Source organism: Amphiprion ocellaris, chromosome 8 (assembly GCF_022539595.1).
Source record: "Amphiprion ocellaris isolate individual 3 ecotype Okinawa chromosome 8, ASM2253959v1, whole genome shotgun sequence".
Classification (NCBI taxonomy): domain Eukaryota; kingdom Metazoa; phylum Chordata; class Actinopteri; family Pomacentridae; genus Amphiprion; species Amphiprion ocellaris.
This window is the reverse complement of record NC_072773.1, coordinates 13,197,883-13,221,821: the sequence shown is the minus strand read 5'-3', so window position 1 is coordinate 13,221,821 and position 23,939 is coordinate 13,197,883. Positions and strand designations below refer to the sequence as shown.

The 23,939-nt window shown below is 38.9% G+C and overlaps 1 protein-coding gene across 1 annotated transcript in view; it reads left to right on the top strand.

Moving 5' to 3' along the window:
* The window catches only part of ctnnbl1 (catenin, beta like 1), a 72,080-nt gene that overhangs the window by 37,363 nt on the left and 10,778 nt on the right, over nucleotides 1–23,939 (top strand). Inside the window, exons 13-15 of the mRNA XM_055013176.1 lie at nucleotides 3,408–3,488; nucleotides 20,031–20,168; nucleotides 21,511–21,583. Of these exons, the coding sequence (XP_054869151.1) occupies nucleotides 3,408–3,488; nucleotides 20,031–20,168; nucleotides 21,511–21,583 (292 nt within the window). The remainder of the gene's footprint in view (nucleotides 1–3,407; nucleotides 3,489–20,030; nucleotides 20,169–21,510; nucleotides 21,584–23,939) is intronic.

Genomic DNA, 23,939 nt, shown 5'->3' with positions numbered 1-23,939 from the left:
AGTTTGTCAAATGAAAAAGTAACTGTTTGTATGACTGATTACTTGTTATTTTTCCAGAAAAAATTCCATCTTTTTATTGGTTTCAGCTTCCTAAATATGACATTTGCTGTTAGTTGTTATGATACTAGATATGATCATAAATACAATCTTTTTCAGATTTTGACTGACATTACGATAACTAATTTAAGAACATAACTTTAGACTCTGGAAAGCTGTCGTGAGAATTATCCAATTCCAAAAAAATTAACAGATTAATCAATAACGAAAGTTAGTTTTTCTTGCATGACCCTGGATGGAGCATTTTACAAAAGCAATGTTTTGCTTATGTCACATAATGCTTTGTTAATTAAAGCTAGTCACTAAGTTCTTAAAAATACCTGACTTACATTTAGAGATTTGATAATCTGTTTTTAACTTTGGACTAAAGCTTTGTGTAGCTTTATGTATGTTGGATATTAATAGTTATTTCTAGGTAGCTTAGACATGGGAACATGGTAGTAGAGCAAATGGGTAAATGACCTTAATCCTCTAAATTTCAAGCAGTTTCTGGGTGTTTTTCGCTCCTGTCACATTTTTATTTTCTCATTTGACAGTCTACCTAAGAATTCTGCACCTCTATGGAAACCGAACAACCATGGCTAGAAGTCGAGAGAACTCAAACTTGTCCTGTGTGCTGCATAACAAAGTTATAATTCCACATATCAATAACAGTAGAAACAATGAAAGCTGAATTTCTTGATTCAACATGTAAAACACTTCAAGTGCACAGGTATTTCAAATACTGGAGAAAAAAAATGCAGAATTTACCGACTGTACATATTCAACTACTCAGATTTTTGAATTGCATCAGTACTTGTCTCCTATCTGCTGGCTTCATGTCTTTGCCGAAGAGCTCAGTATTCATTCATTTATTCATTCATTCATTCATTCATTCATTCATTCATTCATTCATTCATTCATTCATTCATTCATTCATTCTCATATATATATATATATATATATATATATATGTATTTATTCATTCATTCTCATATATATATATATATATATATATATATATGTATTTAATCTGGTTACGGCAAATGGTTTTATTTATTTAACCTTTATTTTACCAGAAAGTCCCTTGAGATTTAAAATCTCATTTCCGAGGGAGACCTGGCCATTTGGGGATTAAAAAAAGAGACATAAAATAACTTGATTTTGATGAATTTTCACTTGTTTAAGCATCCATCCATTATCTATACACCGCTTAATCCTCACTAGGGTCGCGGGGGGTGCTGGAGCCTATCCCAGCTGACTCGGGCGAAGGCAGGGGACACCCTAGACAGGTCGCCAGTCTGTCGCAGGGCTACATACAAAGACAAACAATCACTCACACATTCACACCTACGGGCAATTTAGAGTAATCAATTAACCTCAGCATATTTTTGGACTGTGGGAGGAAGCCGGAGTACCCGGAGAAAACCCACGCATGCACAGGGAGAACATGCAAACTCCATGCAGAAAGATCCCGGGAAAGCCGGGACGCGAACCAGGGATCTTCTTGCTGCAAGGCTAAAGTGCTAACCACTACACCACTGTGCAGCCCTTGTTTAAGCATTATTTTGATAATAAAACATGTCACAAATGAGCAGTTCAAGGACTGCTGTAAAGTTGAAAGACAGAACACTTTGTGTTTCTTACAGTTTCTTGTTCTGATTCATGGTGTCATTTTGTTGAAAGACAACATACATTTGAAGCCTGCTGGCTGGTTTTGAGTTTCGAGGGGTTGAATATTTTTTGGTTTCTTTGTTTAGGCTTTAGCCACCACCATGGGAAAATCCCATACATTTTCTCCAGGATTTTATGGTTTCAGAAGTTCAGAATGTTCCAAGAAAGCCTGAATTTCCGATGCGTTTCTTAGCAGCTGTGGCTCTTCGTACTGTCCTTGGGTTCTTTGTCAACTTGCATAACAAGAAAAGCACTCAGAGAGTGCAGTACTCTGCCAAGGCTGTTCATTCCCCCATATGGCGTTGTCAGAAATACAGCAATTTTTTTTTTTAGAAATGCAACATTTGTTTATTAGTTATTGATGATCAGAAATCACGGCAACATAGAATGTGTCCATGTAATATAGATGTACCCACAAACAAAATGATCTTCCGTTGAGCACAGGTGTGTGCTATACATGTGTATGTTATGTACAGATACCGAATTGCATGACCTAAATATGAAGCGGGCGGCGGGAATTCATGGGACTCGGAAACACCCCCACAATTTAATCAATTGCTCCTTATAACATTTCCGATGAATAAGTCCCAATAAGTCTGCAGCGGTCAATTTGTAGTAGGATCACAATCATGTGATTGTCAGTAGGCAGCTGGCATAGTGTTCACTTGTTGTCATAGTTACAATGATGCTGTGCCGCTATCTCGCAATGACACAGAAATTTTTAAGGAATCCACGGATCCAGACTATATGCCACATCAATGCCAAAATCTAATCAGGTGGTGATTGTGTCATTTGTGACCTTCCCTGAAAATTTCATCCAAATCCATCTGTCCGTTGTTGAGTAATGTAGCACAAGGATGGAATAACAGATGGACAGACAAACGTATGCTGATCATCACATAGCTCCGCCTCGTTCCTTTGTATAAACTGGCTTCTAAATTCATGTCATATTAGAAGACATTTGACTGAAACAATCAGTTTCTATCCATTTTGACAGTCTGTTTTTTTTTCAGACACCAGATCTCTGAGTTTACATGGTCAGTTAAATACATTCATGTTCACATTCAGGTCACACAGTCACTCTGTACCTGTGTATACTGTGTGCCAAAGGCTACGGAACTTGAGAAAGTAATCTCAACTAAAGTTTTTTTTTCTTGAAACTCCCACAGTTCTAACGTGCAAAAATATCTGATATACAGTCTGTTGCTCAAGGCAATCTTGATACGACACTTAAATTTGAAACTGCCTGTCATTTTAGACAAATAGGAAATGCTTTCTCACTGCTAAATCATCCTAGAATTTCATTTCCGTCATTCATCTTCAGCACCTATTTGTTCATTTTAGCATTTACATAGGATTTCATTGGTAATGTCTTAATATAGTAAATTAGAATCTTAAAAATAATATACTTGTTCTCTTTGTTCATCACTTCATTAACCCTCTCTGCAAGAGTTCTGTCGCAAAAAGATTCGTAGATAATTCATTTAATACTGACGTATAAGGAGTAGATGATTCATATCTATTATTAAGTGACTATTAGCAAATTATAAGGGGTGCTGTGTATTTATCATGAACCATATCTTGTTCTGTCTCTGCTTTGTACACTCTCCCTTCACATTTCCCTTATTTTCACTGTTTTCTTCTATGCTGCATCTCTCACTTTCTCTCTGTCTGCCTCTGTTTCATTCTCTCTCCAGGTTGATCGATTGATGGAGTTGCATTTTAAGTACCTGGAGGCTGTTCAACAGGCTGACAAGAGGATCGAAGGGGAGAAACATGTAAGCATCTCTCCTTTTCCTTCTCTACATCCATCTCCCTCCTGTCTGATAAGATAAGATAAGATAGTCCTTTATTACTGATGATCTACCTTTCTATTTACTGGCTTTATCCCATGCAGCTTGTTAGATTGATGGATTCACACAAAATATGGGTATCTTCAGGTTTGCTTTGTAGATCACAAATAAAGAACCATCAAGGAATTGTCTCATTGCAACATTAGAAGTAGCTCTGTTCCACATTTGTTTTTTAATGTGGGTATGAGAATATAAAGCCGATGTGGCCAGTGTAACAGTGTATATATGGTAAATAGTTCCACTTACTGTAATTTGGCTTTCATGTAATTTATTGTTGTTGGCTCAATAGTGCCCTGTCTGGAGCTATAGTATGCAACTAACATTGATGCCACACTGTTAGTTCCTAAGAGGCGTGCACGAGCTAGGTTGTAGAGCACAGCACAAGCTTATAAATACATATTTTTTTATGTTCCTTTGTTTATTTTATGAGTGTATGTGCACTATGATCTACTCAGATGTTCATTGGAGTGTGATGACACATATTTTATGTTTTTATTTGCTTTATTATGTTTATGTGAAGTTTGAGACGCTCTGTAAGCTAGCTGTCTCGTGGGCATTAGCCTAAATTTATAGTGTGGTGTGCACAAGATGCCTGAGCCCACTGATGAGAGTGTTATTCTTATATTTACCAGGCACATATTTTGCTTTGGGCTGCACAGTGGCATCCTGGGTCACGTCCCTGCCTTTCTGGGATGTTTCTGCATGGAGTTTGCATGTTCTCTCTGTGCATGTGTGGGTTTTCTCCAGGTACTCTGGCTTCTTCCCACAGTCCAAAAACATGCTGAGGTTAATTGATACCTTTAAATTGTCCGTAGGTGTGAATGTGAGTGTGACTGTTTGTCTCTATATGTAGTCCTGTGACAGACTGGTGACCTGTCCAGATGTCCCCTGTCTTCACCCTAAGTCAGCTGGGATAGGCTCCAGCCCTCTGCGACCCTAATGAGGATTAAGCTGTATATAGATAATGGATGGATGTTTTGTTTTATGTCTTGTTTTGATATTGTATTACTGTGTATTATTCACTGTCAGTTCCTGAGAGGCGTACACGAGACACCTGAGCCCGCTAACACGAGTGTTTCTTACATTTACCAGATGGTACAATAAAAAGCACAGAGAAGACATTTCAGCATTCCAACTTCTTTAAAAATAAACACAACGCAGAGTCAAGGGGTTTTGAACCAGCTAGCAACAGAGTGTAACTGAACATGGTTATACCAGCAGGTTGTTCAAGTTTATAGCTGGAGAAATCCTGACTAAATTTGTAGTATCAATGCTGCTGCTTGCTCATACTAGTAATGATGAGTCATGTCAACCTAATGAATGCCTTTCAGCATCAGTATCAATTGTTTTCCTCCAAAAGGTCATCCGATATTGCTCGGACCCATTTAAATGGCATACAGTAGCATGCATTGTTATACATTACAGCTTTAAATCAGACTGGTGTTTTTGACAAAAACAAACAGTTACATGTACAAAGACGAGAACAAACTAAAAATTTGTCGATATGCTATTTTTCACATGCTGTAAGACATATCATTAGCAAAGCTGTCAACATCATGGCTGGATATTTCTTCTTAAAACAAAGTACTGATGAGCATCTCAAAAAGACAGATTCTGACATCTGGGGTTTCATTCATTACAGACTTGAGGAAGAAAGCTTGTCAACTTGCAGGGTGCAGCTCTTGGTCTCATTCATTTCCATTTTAAGCATGCTTGGTTGAATTACTCCAATAGTACCACTTGCCTTTGTTTAGGACAGCTTAACAGAATCATAGGTGTGTCGAGCTGCAGCAAATAGCGGAAGGCTTGGTGGAGAATGAGGTGGGAACTTTCTTTTGGAGACTTTATTGGACCATTTTCTGCCTTTTTATTTGATAATACCAGAAAAGAAATAGAACATGTAAGGAGAGAGTAGGGGAATGATGCACAGGAAATGGCCAGAGGAGCATTGATCCAGGGAGTCGCTGCTCAGGGACATTTGTGCCCATATGGACTGTGCACTCACCACTTGGCTATTAAGTCACTCTTCTGTATTTATTTTTGTATGTATTGTAATATGTAGTTTTAGGCAATCCTGTTCTGAGGCGCAAAGTATGTGATAAGGGAATGCAACTAATTTATGCACTCATACTGACCCATGCAGCAGAGAAAACTGTGGTATAAATGTGCAAAATCTGTGACATGCTGAGGTTTTTTTTTAACCCTCAAATCGAGCAGTTGAGGAAAGATAAAGCAGGAATGATAACCATCCATTAGAATTGTTCACGTTCAGGAAAAACGTCGACTTCAGTGCAATATCATCACGCAGTTATGGTTTTGTTATCGTCTACTAGATAAAAAAAATAAAAAACATTCAAATTGCATTCCAGATGTTCAGATACAAACCGCAGCCCCTGGTATAAAAGGTTGGGTTTTGCGATCAAAACGTCTATTTTGGTAGATAAGATGTGCAGTTCCACACAGCGTCACTTCCAAAGCCATGAGGGAAGAGACCTAAAATACCATCACAATCCTGCTGATAACCATATGACAGTTTACAGAGGAATGGAAAGTTTGATATCCGTTTGAGGCCCTATTGAGTTGTCAGTGTGTTGAGCTTTGGGCTGGACAGACCGATGGAGGGATACAGATGGAAGATAAGTGACCAGGCAGGGGATAATGGCGTGAACACAGAGACAAAGAGTGTCCTGTTGTTAAAAAGGTAGAAAAAATGCACATGCACAAACTGTAAATACAAGAAGAAGAAGAGTTAATAGAAAGGGAAATGCAGGGAGAAAGAATTTGAGTGAAAGGGGAAATGATGAGGGCCATTGTTGTGTGGGTAGAGACAGATAAGTGTTAGATTCCTATCTAAAGATTACAGAAGATTAATTTCTCAGACAGACATCGTGGAGGGATTGGCAAGAAAAGGCCAGACAGTTTGACATTTTCTCTCCCTCCTTCTCCGTTTCTCTCTCTGTCGCTGTCTCGTCTCTTCCTCCAGGATGGCAAAAGCATGACTTTGTGATAACGTGGTGATAAGAAGCCTTGTTTGTGTGTGCAGCTATCTTTGAAGCCATATGGTTAGTCTTCCCCACTTAAGAGCCATACTGTGAGCCAGATACACGTGAGGCAAACCATGATAAAATGTCTATTTGTGGCATAGCAACAATATTCTCTTCATTTCACTCCAAGTTGGAATATCTAACTTTTTACTGTTCCATGCAAAGCATCACTGTGTGGCACTCAGAGACATACTAGTGCATTTTAAAAAATGTAAGATATTGTGAAAAAGAGATTTTTTTTGTAGTTGAAATCAAACAGTTATGTTTAACATAACGTGCTAAACATGATCAGCATTTTGAAAATACTGTATTTTTACGTGTGCAGAGTGATCTAATTTAATAAAGGATTCAGTGCATTTTGCTGCAGCTGAAATACACCATGCCAGAGAATTCATGAAACAATGTGAGTGCACTGTTGTCCTCTTATGTGCTTGTTAACATGCGACACATTGAAGAAGCTTCAGTAGAAATCAACTGAACTTCTCTTGTAGGTTCTTGAAGATGTTTCACCTCTAATCCAAGAGGTTTCTTTTGTTCTGACTAATGGGGAGTTACAGAATTTATAAGTCGCTCCAGCTCACATGGCCCATTAACGACCCAGTCAGTTTTTCATGTGTTGCCTTGATGCTTCTTTTACCTCATCTCAGAATTATTTTTGGTTATTTCTTTTTGCTGACACATATTGCAGGCCAGTATTCTATATTACCGCTAACTTTGCCTTTACACATGATAGACCACAGTAACATTGTTTCCTGTATTTAGGATAAATTCCCATGTTGATAAGCTGATCACTAGAAGTGTAAACGGGTGGGTAATTGAGTTGTCCAGGCCTTTTCAGACAATGCTACCAGCTCTGCTTTGCAGAGGGTGACACGAAAGGGACTTGGTTCCTGTGTGATACAGTGAGAGAAAATGTAAACACAGGGGTAATGTGTGTTTTGTGTGTTATATATTTGTGATTTAGGCTTACATGCTACTTTTTGTGTCTTCGCTGAAGTCGGATTGTGAGATTTGTGTAAATGTGCCGCAAGCGACTGTATCCCCTCCCAAAAAAGGAGCTGAGTTGTCCTGGAAACCAAGATAATTTTTTTTCCCTACTTTAAGAAATGGAGACACAGTTTACATTGTTTCAAGTTTTGTGCATTTTTAATGAGCGTTAGTTGACAGCAGCAAGGCCAAGCTTTGGGACTATTTCACAATGCAATAACGCTCTGCTTTATAATAAAACAAAATTCTAGCCCATTGTTTTACCCAGAGGCTACATAGGAGACAAATGCCCTCCATTTAATGACTTTAATAATCGTAGGAATTTCAGTGGAAATCTACTGGACTTCTCTTGAAGGTTCTTGAAGACGTTTCACTTGTCATCCAAGAGGCTTCTTCAGTTCTAACTGTCTAATAATGAGTTACAGAATTTATATTCACTCCAGCTCACATGGCTAATGGCCCATTAACAAACCGGGACTCACATGGCTCAAGGTGTGAATTGTTGTGAAACCAAGACAGCAATCATGATGATGGAGCTCCCAGTTCACACAATAAAGAATGTGAATCTGCTAAATCAGGAGTGACTCAAGATGTTAACAATGGCAAAACTTCCTGGAGAGAGACCTTATCACTACGTTATAGGTGTTTGATAAGTGGTCCCACCTCATTTCTAAACAGAGATGGCTGTTCCAGTTTGACATAGATAGCATTCTTCACTCTTCTCTCTGATCTCTCTGTCAAGAGAGAATCTCTGTAGTGTTTTCTACAGAAGCTCCTATGATTACCATGAACTGGATTACTGAGACATGAGAATCTACAGACAAATTTGACACATCGACCTTCTGATCACACTGTTTACCAGTTCAAACCTCTACTGTGTAGCTTGAGGCTGTTGTCTTTTCAAAATACTGAATTTACCTTCATGTCATTTTAATGAAATTCTGAAATTATTTTGCATTGTTCAGATTTTTAAGCTACTTTCACAAAATGTCACTCTTGACCTTATAGACAAGTACATTTCACAGTGTTGAGATTTCCTCTATTTACTGTGCTGTGTTGGGTATGAAAGACACTGCTGTTGCACGTTACCTCATTTGTTTTCTATGTCCTCTGTTGCCCAGTAGGTCTTCCTGTCTAATGCTGAAAACACCCAAATGATATTTTAAGCTTGTGAATCAAAACTTCCACCGAATGCCATGTTACATTAAATAAGGTGATAAAGACGCCAACCCAGTTCTGTCCAGTGCCTCGTCTGAATCAGCTGCTGTCAGCAGCAGTGTTTTATCTCTCTCTGCTGTGCCTTTTGGTTTCCCCCAGTTAAGCTTGTATTTTAGGGGTGGTAAGCAAAATGTTTTTCCTCTGCAACATATTATCCATAGATTTCTCAAGAGGATAGCAAAGAAAAAACTGCTGCTGCTTTTTCTCCGCATCTCCAGCCCAGTCCCTTTAATAAGCTGCTTATTTTCCTCCCACCTCAGTATCTCTCTTCTCTCCTCTTTCTGTCCTTCTGATTCTCTTCTTCTCTCCCTTAAAGCTACTTTCTCCATCCTGCTGTATTTTAATTTTTGATTCCCTTCTCCTCTGTTTCTTTTACCCCTCTTTTCTGTAACCCATCTTTCTTTATGTCCAATCTCTTGCCTGCTTTTTTAATTGCTTTTGATGCGCTCATTTGCAAATTCTCTTCTTTTAGTGTTCTTTCTGCATCCTTTTCAGTTTCCCTTCATCCTCCACTTCTGTTCTACTTCACACCTTCTAACTGTCCCTCCTTCCCTCTTCCTATTATTTCTTTCTTCCTCTCATCTAATGCCACAGCTTTCACCTTTCTTTCTGCTACCTTTCTTCCAAACCTCCTTTCTTCTTTTGGTAACCGCTCTTTGAGATTGATGAAGCTCAGCAAAACGTGGCTGGAGCCGACCTCAATACTGTAAAATGCCTCAGTGCACTTTCCTAGCACTCAGAACCCAGTTGGTAGTTGTGTGTATGTGTGATAGAGTATGTGCGTTTCCTTTACTGAGCTGCAGCGAAACCATACAGCTGAAACGGACTATTTTAGCTTTGCTGACTGTAGACATTTTCAAAGAATCGTCTGTGTTTAGTTGGAATTGGTTTTGCACCTGGATGTGATATATTTAGTTTTCATAAATTACGTATAAGAATAAATGTTCGCCTTTACTCGCTCTCTCTCTCTCTCTCTGCCTGTTTCCTCATTCACACACTCGACATTTTGTTTGTTTCGCAGCTTGTTTATCTTTCTGTCATTGTTTCTCTTTCTTTTCTGGTTCTTAAAAGTCACGGGAGGAAAGACATTGTATGTGCTGGGATGTTTTCAGGTTTACATATTTACTCTTTGTGCAAGGAAGCGTGTTTTGTCCCTAAAGAATCCACCTCTTATGTGCTTGTTAACATGTGACACATTGAAGAAGCTTCAGTAGAAATCAACTGAACTTCTCTTGTAGGTTCTTGAAGATGTTTCACCTCTAATCCAAGAGGTTTCTTTTGTTCTGACTAATGGGGAGTTACAGAATTTATAAGTCGCTCCAGCTCACATGGCCCATTAACGACCCAGTCAGTTTTTCATGTGTTGCCTTGATGCTTCTTTTACCTCATCTCAGAATTATTTTTGGTTATTTCTTTTTGCTGACACACATTGCAGGCCAGTATTTTATGTTACCGCTAACCTTGCCTTTACACATGATAGACCACAGTAACATTGTTTCCTATATTTAGGATAAATTCCCATGTTGATAAGCTGATCACTAGAAATGTAAACGGGTGGGTAATTGAGTTGTACAGGCCTTTTCAGACAATGCTACCAGCTCTGCTTTGCAGAGGGTGACACGAAAGGGACTTGGTTCCTGTGTGATACAGTGAGAGAAAATGTAAACACAGGGGTAATGTGTGTTTTGTGTGTTATATATTTGTGATTTAGGCTTACATGCTACTTTTTGTGTCTTCGCTGAAGTCGGATTGTGAGATTTGTGTAAATGTGCCGCAAGCTACTGTATCCCCTCCCAAAAAAGGAGCTGAGTTGTCCTGGAAACCAAGATAATTTTTTTTCCCTACTGGAAGAAATGGAGACACAGTTTACATTGTTTCAAGTTTTGTGCATTTTTAATGAGCGTTAGTTGACAGCAGCAAGGCCAAGCTTTGGGACTATTTCACAATGCAATAACGCTCTGCTTTATAATAAAACAAAATTCTAGGCCATTGTTTTACCCAGAGGCTACATAGGAGACAAATGCCCTCCATTTAATGACTTTAATAATCGTAGGAATTTCAGTGGAAATCTACTGGACTTCTCTTGAAGGTTCTTGAAGACGTTTCACTTGTCATCCAAGAGGCTTCTTCAGTTCTAACTGACTAATAATGAGTTACAGAATTTATATTCACTCCAGCTCACATGGCTAATGGCCCATTAACAAACCGGGACTCACATGGCTCAAGGTGTGAATTGTTGTGAAACCAAGACAGCAATCATGATGATGGAGCTCCCAGTTCACACAATAAAGAATGTGAATCTGCTAAATCAGGAGTGACTCAAGATGTTAACAATGGCAAAACTTCCTGGAGAGAGACCTTATCACTACGTTATAGGTGTTTGATAAGTGGTCCCACCTCATTTCTAAACAGAGATGGCTGTTCCAGTTTGACATAGATAGCATTCTTCACTCTTCTCTCTGATCTCTCTGTCAAGAGAGAATCTCTGTAGTGTTTTCTACAGAAGCTCCTATGATTACCATGAACTGGATTACTGAGACATGAGAATCTACAGACAAATTTGACACATCGACCTTCTGATCACACTGTTTACCAGTTCAAACCTCTACTGTGTAGCTTGAGGCTGTTGTCTTTTCAAAATACTGAATTTACCTTCATGTCATTTTAATGAAATTCTGAAATTATTTTGCATTGTTCAGATTTTTAAGCTACTTTCACAAAATGTCACTCTTGACCTTATAGACAAGTACATTTCACAGTGTTGAGATTTCCTCTATTTACTGTGTTGTGTTGGGTATGAAAAGACAATGCTGTTGCACGTTACCTCATTTGTTTTCTATGTCCTCTGTTGCCCAGTAGGTCTTCCTGTCTAATGCTGAAAACACCCAAATGATATTTTAAGCTTGTGAATCAAAACTTCCACCGAATGCCATGTTACATTAAATAAGGTGATAAAGACGCCAACCCAGTTCTGTCCAGTGCCTCGTCTGAATCAGCTGCTGTCAGCAGCAGTGTTTTATCTCTCTCTGCTGTGCCTTTTGGTTTCCCCCAGTTAAGCTTGTATTTTAGGGGTGGTAAGCAAAATGTTTTTCCTCTGCAACATATTATCCATAGATTTCTCAAGAGGATAGCAAAGAAAAAACTGCTGCTGCTTTTTCTCCGCATCTCCAGCCCAGTCCCTTTAATAAGCTGCTTATTTTCCTCCCACCTCAGTATCTCTCTTCTCTCCTCTTTCTGTCCTTCTGATTCTCTTCTTCTCTCCCTTAAAGCTACTTTCTCCATCCTGCTGTATTTTAATTTTTGATTCCCTTCTCCTCTGTTTCTTTTACCCCTCTTTTCTGTAACCCATCTTTCTTTATGTCCAATCTCTTGCCTGCTTTTTTAATTGCTTTTGATGCGCTCATTTGCAAATTCTCTTCTTTTAGTGTTCTTTCTGCATCCTTTTCAGTTTCCCTTCATCCTCCACTTCTGTTCTACTTCACACCTTCTAACTGTCCCTCCTTCCCTCTTCCTATTATTTCTTTCTTCCTCTCATCTAATGCCACAGCTTTCACCTTTCTTTCTGCTACCTTTCTTCCAAACCTCCTTTCTTCTTTTGGTAACCGCTCTTTGAGATTGATGAAGCTCAGCAAAACGTGGCTGGAGCCGACCTCAATACTGTAAAATGCCTCAGTGCACTTTCCTAGCACTCAGAACCCAGTTGGTAGTTGTGTGTATGTGTGATAGAGTATGTGCGTTTCCTTTACTGAGCTGCAGCGAAACCATACAGCTGAAACGGACTATTTTAGCTTTGCTGACTGTAGACATTTTCAAAGAATCGTCTGTGTTTAGTTGGAATTGGTTTTGCACCTGGATGTGATATATTTAGTTTTCATAAATTACGTATAAGAATAAATGTTCGCCTTTACTCGCTCTCTCTCTCTCTCTCTGCCTGTTTCCTCATTCACACACTCGACATTTTGTTTGTTTCGCAGCTTGTTTATCTTTCTGTCATTGTTTCTCTTTCTTTTCTGGTTCTTAAAAGTCACCATTCATTCGACCAGGGTTACGTGAAACTATGACTTGCAGGTGGATGGATGATTGTACAAACAGATTCAGTTGAAGTGAATATATGGTTGTATTATCGCAACACGGAATAGAGGAATCCATAGATCAATGGCCAGGGTTACAAGTCCAGTATGGACGCTGGTAATTTCAAAGAAAAATATCATTCCAACCTGTAACATAGAATTAGACCAAGAAATACTGAAGCAGGTTCATCATTTGAAGTATCTCGGTTCATGGATGTCATCAGATGGGAGGTGTAAAACAGATATCAGATGAAGCGTAGCGATGGCAAGGACAGATAGTAATTGGCATCCATATGAGGACTGTCAGCTGTTACATCCTACCACTTCTGATGTACGGATGTGAATCTTGGAACATAAATAATCAAATGTCAAGCAAAATCACTGCAGCAGAGATGTGGTTTTACGGACGCATGCTACACAAATCTTATACATCCAGAATAACGAATGAAGATGTTTTAAAATGACTAAACACAAATTATACACTATTGAACAAAATTAGGAAATGGCAAGCAACATTTTTTGGACACATCATATGAAACGAGACCTTGGAATATATCATCATAACTGGAAAAAATTAATAGGAAGAGAGGATGAGGCAGATGGAGAATGAAAGTGATAGACGAACTGACATCATGGCTGCACATGGAACGGGCAACAGTCACAATTCAGAAAGCTAAAGATCAGACTAGGTGGAGGGAAATGATTGCCTACGCAGAATGGCATGGCACTTGATTGATTGACTGACCATTCGTTCATTTGAATACAGATTGTTATGATACACTGACTGCAGTGCAACCAGCACATTCATGTTTGGATTGTTTTATTTCAGTTCAAGAGGTCTTAACTCTTAATCCCAGTTCAAAGGGAAGTCTGTCCTTTTGCATGAAGAATCGTCCTTGGCAAGGATGATACTAAATTTCTGCAAATATGGCTCAGGGGCTCTTTGCTGGAGGGGTTGTGTTGTTTTCTTTTTAAAGCTTCCAACTTGGAGTTATCTTGTCAGTCAGTATTTTGGGACATTCTTTGTGCCATCTGTAGATGTCGCCTCTTCAACAGCTTTTGTACTGATTCAGCCCAGTATCATCACACTCCCAACTCTGGTTCACTCTCTGGACTATGCATTCACTGTGGTAGTCCTGGCCAGGTTCAAGCCTCCCTAAAAATTCTCAAAAATGTAGTGTCAGTTGGGTTCTAATTTGTATCCAGAGAAACAGTGAAAGAAGCTGCTGAAGATGAGGAATAAGAAGTTTCTTGGAACACAACATGGACTGTTTTCCACTATCTGACATTTTACCATTTGGACAGACTTCAGCACAGGCTGTCCATCCATCCTATTAGCTGGTTGTCTCATGTTCTCACAAAGTTGCTGTTTTTGTTTCCTCCAAGTTTACCCTTTTATCAACCTCTGTATCACTGCTTTATAATGAGGCTATCCAACCTCCTCTTCTTGTTTGCTTGAGCCTCATGAAGAACATTATGTCCTACACACACACACATACACAACACGACACAGTCACAGTGGGTTTTTGCAAAATTGCTGACAAAGGAATCAATTTAATTCTGCATATAAGTATTCCAGTGGAAACGCAAGCCGAGGAATAACAACCAGACACACTCACTCCTCCAAAAGCTGATGCACGTTCAAGGAACATGACAGATAAATGCTCTTGTTCAAAGATGCTCAGACATTTCTTGCTCACATGCCATACACAGACACCAGCTTCAACTGCATGGTTTACAATGGGCACGACAAGACTCGCAGCGCACACACAGTCTTCCATAAATCATACACACCCCATCACGCAAACACACAAGCACAGTGTGTCTGAGTTACAGTAAAGGGACTGAGACCGAAAATCACTGCTTATTACTTTGTCTGTACTGTAGCCAGGCTGCCAGGCTCCCCTGAGGTTGCAGTAATTTACTTGTCCAATCCCTGCTTTCAACACATTATTCTTTCTCCACTTCTTCTGTCCGGTGTTCGCCAGAGGGTCTGAGCTGACACACAAAAGATATTGGCCGCAATGTCAAAATTCAAGAGTAGACAAAACTCTGCGGCTGTAATGAGTGCTGATACACTGCCCATGTCGCCTTCTGTTTTAATATCACAAGTGCCTGCCTCCACTACTCACAATAATGAATATTTAATGCATCAGCCATTGTTCAAAACCTTCCGCTCCCTGCACGGATTCAAAGGTCTGGCTTGATTCATCATGTATTGAACATCTCTTTGCTGTTTCATCAGTGAGCCTCCCTGGAGGGTGCGGCAGTTGACTTATCTAAGACCTTAATTGAAAATGCTTTTCTTACTTTTTCTCCTTTATGAGACCACATTTTGCTATAGCCAAAGAGGAGGAATTATCACTGGCATAAAGGACTTATAGAAGTAAACGTCCCGCATAGACAATTTCTTACAGATGGAGTATTTTAAGGATCCTTCTGCTTCTTGGTTATAGAAGTCCAAGATATAAGCATGTGCAGCTACTTAAAAGCTTGCAATGAAAAGGCATTGTGGACTAGTAACATCTAACACAGTTTTCTGCATAGGTTTGTAGCTTCAGGATCACGAGGATTGCAGTACTAGTACCTATAGTACTGCTAAAAAATCCAGGACACTCCCGTGAGTATGTGAAATTACAGTCAGTGTTGAAATAACTTTGAGAACCAGTTGCTGATATGCGGATTCTGAGCACATTGCAAAGTTCTAAAAGCAAAAAAAACTATGAACAAAAATTAAGCACTTTTAACACCTGAAACAACAGGAACACGATTTTCTCAGAATTACTGAAGGTTAAGCAGTCGGAAGCTGTTAGTTCCTTATGGTCTCACTAATTAAGTCATGTAGCATACAGTGCCAGTAGATGAAGTGTCAGATGATTTTAACAAGGACTACAAGCCTCTGTTTCAGAGGTTTCTGACTATTTATGTCTGACATAGCTGGCAGCACTTTACATGAACTCAAATTTTCCTTCATCAGCATCACATATGAAGATTCAAATTCAGTTGATTTTAATGTAGTTGTTAATGTAGTAAGATCATATTTCAGAAGTTTTTCCTGGGTTGACATTTTTTGTGATTTGCTAAATGTGAAAATTGTCTCAGATTAATGTGATGACTCCATAAACACCACACACAATGGTAAAACACATTAAACACAAACACAAATGAAAGCATGAGCCTGAGATTAAAAAGAAAAAAATCACAAATGACTTACCCATTCCTTTTACTGATTATTTCATTTGTTTATCCACAATGTAAGGCTAATAATTTTAACCATTGCACTCTTACTTGTTTCAAATGTTTGTCCATTTCGATAAATTATCCAGTCGTGCGTAGATTACTTTTTATTTAGACTTTTATTTTTATTCCAATATTTTTGATTAAGTATTTCAAAGATACTGAACAAAAGCTGATATTTTGGGGAACAGGATCACATTGTCGGACACATCTATCCAAATTGTTCTGAACGATTTCAAGTTGTGGACCTTCTAATGTTCAATACCTTTTGTAGCTGATACCAGTTACAGTGACATGGATTGTGCTCAGGGACGAAAGCACCACCTCTCAATAATTATTGCTTCAGAACTCAATTTTTCATGTGTTGCCTTGATGCTTCTTTTACCTCATCTCAGAATTATTTTTGGTTATTTCTTTTTGCTGACACACATTGCAGGCCAGTATTCTATGTTACCGCTAACCTTGCCTTTACACATGATAGACCACAGTAACATTGTTTCCTATATTTAGGATAAATTCCCATGTTGATAAGCTGATCACTAGAAATGTAAACTGGTGGGTAATTGAGTTGTCCAGGCCTTTTCAGACAATGCTACCAGCTCTGCTTTGCAGAGGGTGACACGAAAGGGACTTGGTTCCTGTGTGATACAGTGAGAGAAAATATAAACACAGGTGTAATGTGTGTTTTGTGTGTCATATATTTGCGATTTAGGCTTACATGTTATTTTTTGTGTCTTCGCTGAAGTCGGATTGTGAGATTTGTGTAAATGTGCTGCAGGCTACTGTATCCCCTCCCAAAAAGGCGCTGAGTTGTCCTGGAAACTAAGATATTTTTTTTTCCCTACTGGAAGAAATGGAGACACAGTTTACATTGTTTCAAGTTTTGTGCATTTTTAATGAGCGTTAGTTGACAGCAGCAAGGCCAAGCTTTGGGACTATTTCACAATGCGACAACGCTCTGTTTTGTAATAAAACAAAATTCTAGGCCATTTTTTTACCCAGAGGCTGCACAGGAGACAAATGCCCTCCATTTAATAACTTTATTAATTGTTGGAGCTTCAGTGGAAATCTACTGGACTTCTCTTGAAGGTTCTTGAAGACGTTTCACTTGTCATCCAAGAGGCTTCTTCAGGTGGCTGGCTAATGGAGAGTTACAGAATTTATAGTCCTGGTTCACCCCAAGGATAAAACACAATCGCACAAGTGGACCAATGTTAAGTATGCAGTCCAGTGCAGTGAATAGTGCACAGACTTGTACTGAGGAGAACCTAAACAACAACTTCACAAGCGGATGGGTCAACACAGGAGAGCCAACTCCTTAAGGCAAAACTCAGCAGTCCACCTACATCTGCAGGATAAGGAACATTCCTTTGAGGACAGCAATGTTCACATTTTGGAGAGGATAGATGGTTTGAAAGAGGAGTACAGGAATCCTTATATGTCAAATTGGAACAGCCATCTCTAAACAGAGGAGGGGGTTTGTGGCACCACTTATCAAACACCTATAATATGATGATATGGTCTCTCTCCAGAAAGTTTCGCCATCTGTAACATCTTGAGTCTCTCCTGACATGGCAGATTCACATCCTTTGTTATGCAACTGGCATGTTTCACCACCATGATCACTGTTGTTGTTGGACCCCCTGGTTTCACAACAAGTCACACCTTGAGGCATGTGAGTCCCGGTTTGTTAATGGACCATTAGCCATGTGAGCTGGAGTGATTATAAATTCTGTAACTCCCCATTAGTCAGTTGGATGACGAGTGAAAAGTCTTCAAGAACCTTCAAAAGAAGTCCAGTTGACCTCTACTGAACCTCCTACGATTACCTGACCTGGATGACTGAGAATCTACAGAGGCTTTATTAATGGTTCTTGTTTTAGTTATCAGCACTGTTCTGATCTTTAACAAGCTACAACTGACACTGCAGAGTAGGACTTTGTTTTGAAGGTGTATCTAGCTGTCATTTCTTGTCAGGATAAAAGCATCAAAGCAGGATAACAGCCTGGTCTCATAACACAATGTCACAGAAGTGGATATGTTATCTTGTGTCCCCAATTTTCAACCTAGACTTTAAATAGTGTTGTTGTACTGTAGTACTCAGAGGCTGCCCTTTGATTGAGGCTTGTTAATGAGCTGAACTTCACAGCTGTAATTGGGGTTTTCTGTGTGACTGATCTTTAAGGACAAGGCCTTTTGAAAGTTTTAATTTTGTCTGAGATTAAATCATTGGGATGTAAATGTCATGTGTGGTACCTTTTCGCTCGACACTTAAATCTATTTGTTTTCATTACAAAACAGTTTGATTCTCTGTGTCATGTACTGTTGGGTGTTGTGCTATTTTTAATCTTGCCTCTCTGACTCGAACAGATACTGATTAAACTTATGTTAACAGATGAATGATGCAGAATTTCTGCACGCTATAATTGGAGTGTGTAGGTTAAGATACAAATTTCTAAGAACTAAAGTGAAAACAAGTATTGGGAAATGTTGATGTATAAGTAGGTCTGCCACTAACAACTATTCTTTAATTGATTGATCTCTTGGCTACTTTACCAATTATTTGATTAATCTAAACTCAGAATTTTCCACCAAAAGAGCAAAATGACTATTTCATCTAAGTTTATTTTAATTTGACAAACTGTATGTCACTGTGAAAAGCAGCACAGTATGAAATGCAAACAAAGGTTTAAATATTAAAGTGCAAAACGGTAGAGCTAAATTGGAAACTTAAAGTTAAAAAGATGGCTCATTATTTAAACCAGTTGTACAACTTAAAAACAAATGTTTCTATTAAACTCCTTACCAAAATGAAAAAGTCTGTATACTAAAATGTAACATTGATGCAATGGATATTGTCAAAGCACCAGAGCAGCTAAAGCAGCTCCTTTTATCCTTACTGTGTAGTTTGATTTTAATTTCAGCTTCAATCTCTGAAAATACGGCTGAATTTACAGCAGTCAACATCTTTAAATTCTGTCTCCAGTGCATTTGTTAAGACAATTTTGCGGTTATAGAAACATGACACAGAAACTTTAAAGTTCTCCCAGACTTTCAAACCGCATCAGATTCTACTGCCATCATTGGTCTTTCACACTGAACACTGACTGCAGCTCACCAGTCAATGGAGACAAAATCAAATAACATCATGACACCACAATTATGCAGTGATACTAAAAAACAAACGCATTTGTTATAATCAATTAAAGTGTAAAACTGTTTCTAAAAAAACTGTCAGTTTAAAATATTGATGTCAGCACACAATGCCGTCGATGAAGTGTGCCATCCTTATTAAATCCTTATAAATTATTGTATGAAATGATTTGTGAAGGCTGACGCATGTACAGTGCAAAAACTCTTTTTAACTTTGCTAAGAAAAGCACTGCATGAATACAGTTTGTTGTTATTTTAATTGTTATTTTGAAGCTGTGTGACAGCTAAGCCCTTTACACTGTGTTTCTGTACCACTCCAGTGGTTTACACTTCAGACTCCCCTCTCCCCCTCAGGTTTGTCTCTTAATCTCTAATGATGATTGATTGCGCTTATCGGCAGCACCGTGTTATTGGCATACTGACAGGCCTGTCAAGATGGATAACTATGCAAGTGTGTGCATGTATGTGGAAATGTGCAAGCAGTGGCAGTGGAACCCCCCATTTTGTAGCTTAGCCATGAAATCAATTGATTTGTTTGTCTGGTCAATGGAGAACATAGATTTGTGGGAAAGGCTGGAAAAACAACACCTAAATTAAACTTGGTCTCTGATTTTCTGTTTGTTGAAGCTTTTATTAATGTGTTGAGAACAATAGAAAACCTCCCAACAAATAGAAAATAGGGATTTATTCAACTCTCCTTGTATCAAATTGTGTTCTCTTTTTATGAGCCTGTTCTGTCTTTTTATGTGTGTGTGCAGGAGATGGTTCGTCAGGGGGAGATCCTGGATGACAGCATGGAGGATGAGTTCTACCTTCGCCGCCTGGACGCCGGACTATTTGTCCTTCAGTTGATCTGCTACATTATGGTGGAGATCAGCAACTCGGGGATCTCACAGGTACACACACACACACCCACACACACACACACACACACACACACTGACCGTGGCTTGCTAAATGACTTCTCTCTCCAATTAATTATCGTTAAAACATCTGATCAGACAAGCTATAAAAGCAGACAGCAGTCAGATGGTTTTTAATAGGTGCTTTGGCCAAGTATCTCATTCATTTCACCGCTAATTTGGTCTTAACTGCACCCTGGCAGTGCTTCTTTGTTTTTTAAAAGTGACTTGCGTAAAATATTTTACCTACATTTTAAATAGATGTAATCTAACCTTGATCAGTTTGGGCATTTTAGGCAGAAAATGTGATTCCCTTTGCATTCCTTCATACGAGGATCAATCCAAAAATTATGATGCTGAGCTTATGAATATCAAAAAGCATACTTGATTTAAATTCGACCGCCATCCCCATTACAGTTGTGCAATAATGCACTGCTCCCTGCGCTTGTGAAATGCTTGTCACGCTCCCTGTTATGTAAACATGTCAAGCACCATCTGTGATGAGCACTGAATCTCTTGAATTATGTCAAAACAGCCACTCTTCAACTTGAATTTCATTATGGAAAAGAGAAATGCTTGACACTGGGCATCTTTCTCAGACACCACAGTAGAACTCTGCTTTGACAGTCCGACCCTGGTGGCTTGATTCAGGTGCACAACCACGTTATTCCTGAAGCAGGCTCCTGGTGCTCCTCACCTGACGCACCTGGTCCAGTTTTAGAAACTGCAGTTCTTCCACTGTGTAAACTGCAGTTTGTTCCATCAGTGGTACCTGCAGACCCACCTCCCATCTCCACTGATGATCCTCGGCATAAACGCTGGATAATCTTAAGTGACAGAATGTGCAATTTTCTTCTCTGCATTAGTTTGTTTATGGAAAAATTGCAAATGCATGCCTATCGGTTGTTGCAAAAACATGTGTACCACAGTCCAGCTGTTAGCTGATAATTACTGTTTGCATTTGTATAAATGTGACTGAGCTGAATTTTTTGATCAGTCTTTTTTAATAATCCAGAACCTCTGACATTTGCTTCCTGTTGATCATGCCTCCCAGTTAGTGTGAAAGATTTTAATACCACTTAGGAAAGTGAAACTGAAATATGGCTTAGTATTTGGAGGAAATATATACTACATAAATAGATCAATAATAACATGTCTTGGTCCATCAAAAACAACATGCTGAAGTAGAAACAATGCTTAGATTCAGACAACACAGTCATCCCTTCACAACATTAAACATTTGCCGACCAACACACTTTCTGAGCCAAAATGTATTTTAATTTCAATTCAGCTCAAGTCTGCTGTGTTTCTGAACCTCGTTTCCTTCTGTGTGCAGCTGCAGCAGAGAGTCCATCAGATTCTCAACCTTAGAGGAGGCTCGGTCAAAGTGGTGCGCCACATCATGAGAGGTGAGTAACTTGACTCTCTTAAACCTCACCATATTTCACAGTAACCCAGGTCTCATTTAATAATAGCAAACTTTAGTAACAAAAGATGGAAAATACATCCCAATTTACCCTTGTTTCCCACAGTATTAATTCAGTCTAAGGTACTTGTCAGGCCAGTCTCTTCAGTCTGTAGCGGCTGTTTAGTGTCTGTAAATGTAGTCTCTTTAAGAATTCTAGCAGTAATCTGCTGCTCTAGCAACAGTTTTTGCAGATGTTTACCCAAAAGGATTGCCCTGCATGCACACAGCTGTTTTTTAATGTGAAACATGGAGGAATATTAACAAATCAATGCTTCTCTTACCAATATATAATAAAATGTACTTACTTAATGGATTTAATGATAAATAAAGGCTGTCTCTGTTGCAGCCTCTCTCAAATAAAGGACTTTCCTCAGTTAAGGCACATTTATACATAATGTTATTAAACATTTTTACTCACTATACACTCATTTTTCACTGCAACATAAAGTCATGCAGCTTTATGGAAACAGCAAGACCATGGCAAGAAGTAGAGTGGACTCCCAAATGCCTTCTGTTTACTATGAAACAGGCATATTTCCCATAACTTATAAGAAAAAACTAAAATTGAATTTTGTATTATTTATTTTAGAAAAAAAATTCTATTTATATACATACGTGGACAAAATTGTTGGTACCCCTTGGTTAATGAAAGAAAAACCTACAATGATCACAGAAATAATTTGAATCTGACAAAAGTAATAATAAATAAAAATTCTATGAAAATTAACCAATGAAAATCAGACATTGCTTTTGAACTGTGGTTCAACAGAATTATTTTAAAAAATAAACTCATGAAACAGGCCTGGACAAAAATGATGGTACCCCTAGAAAAGACTGAAAATAATGTGACCATAGGGACATGTTCAATCAAGGTGTGTCCTCTAATTAGCATCACAGGTGTTTACAAACTTGTAATCAGTCAGTCGGCCTATTTATAGGGTTACAAGTAGTCACTGTGCTGTTTGGTGACATGGTGTGTACCACACTAAACATGGACCAGAGGAAGCCAAGGAGAGAGTTGTCTCAGGAGATTAGAAAGAAAATTATAGACAAGCATGTTAAAGGTAAAGGCTAGAAGACCATCTCCAAGCAGCTTGATGTTCCTGTGACTACAGTTGCACATATTATTCAGAAATTTAAGATCCATGGGACTGTAGCCAACCTCCCTGGACGTGGCCACAGGAGGAAAATTGATGACAAATGGAAGAGACGGATAATACGAATGGTAACAAAAGAGCCCAGAACAACCTCATTAAAGGTGAACTCCAAGGTCAAGGTACATCAGTGTCAGATCACACCATCCATCGTTGTTTGAGCCAAAGTGGACTTCATGGGAGACGACCAAGGAGGACACCATTGTTGAAAACAAATCATAAAAAAGCCAAAATGGAATTTGCCAAACTGCATGTTGACGAGCCACAAAGCTTCTGGCAGAATGTCCTATGGACAGACGAGACAAAACTGGAACTTTCTGGCACATCAGCTCTATGTTCAAAGACGTAAAAATGAAGCATATCAAGAAAAGAACACTATCCCTACTGTGAAACATAGAGGAGGCTCTGTTATGTTCTGGGGCTGCTTTGCTGCATCTGGCACAGGGTGTCTTGAATCTGTGCAGGGTACAATAAAATCTCATGACTATCAAGGTATTCTAGAGAGAAATGTGCTGCCCAGTGTCAGAAAGCTTGGTCTCAGTCGCAGGTTATGGGTCTTGCAACAGGATAATGACCCAAAAAACACACAGCTAAAAACAGCCAAGAATGGCTAAGAGGAAAACACTGGACTATTCTGAAGTGGCCTTCTATGAACCCTGATCTAAATCCTATTGAACATCTGTGGAAGGAGCTGAAACATGCAATCTGGAGAAGGAACCCTTCAAACCTGAGACAACTGGAGCAATCTGCTCATGAGGAGTGGACCAGAATACCTGCTGAGAGGTGCAGAAGTCTCACTGACAGTTACAGAAATTGTTTGATTGCAGTGATTGCCTCAAAAGGTTGTGCAAGAAAATATTAAGTTAAGGGTACCATCATTTTTGTCCAGGCCTGTTTCATGAGTTTATTTTTTAAAATAATTCTGTTAAACCACGGTTCAAAAATGTCTGATTTTCACTGGATAATTTTCATAGAATTTTTATTTATTCTTACTTTTGTCAGATTCAAATTATTTTGTGACCATTGTGGGTTTTTCTTTCATTAACCGAGGGGTAACAGCAATTTTGTCCATGTGTGTGTGTGTGTGTCTCTCTCTCTCTCTCCCTCTCTCTCTCCCTCTCTCTCTCTCTCTCTCTCTCTCTC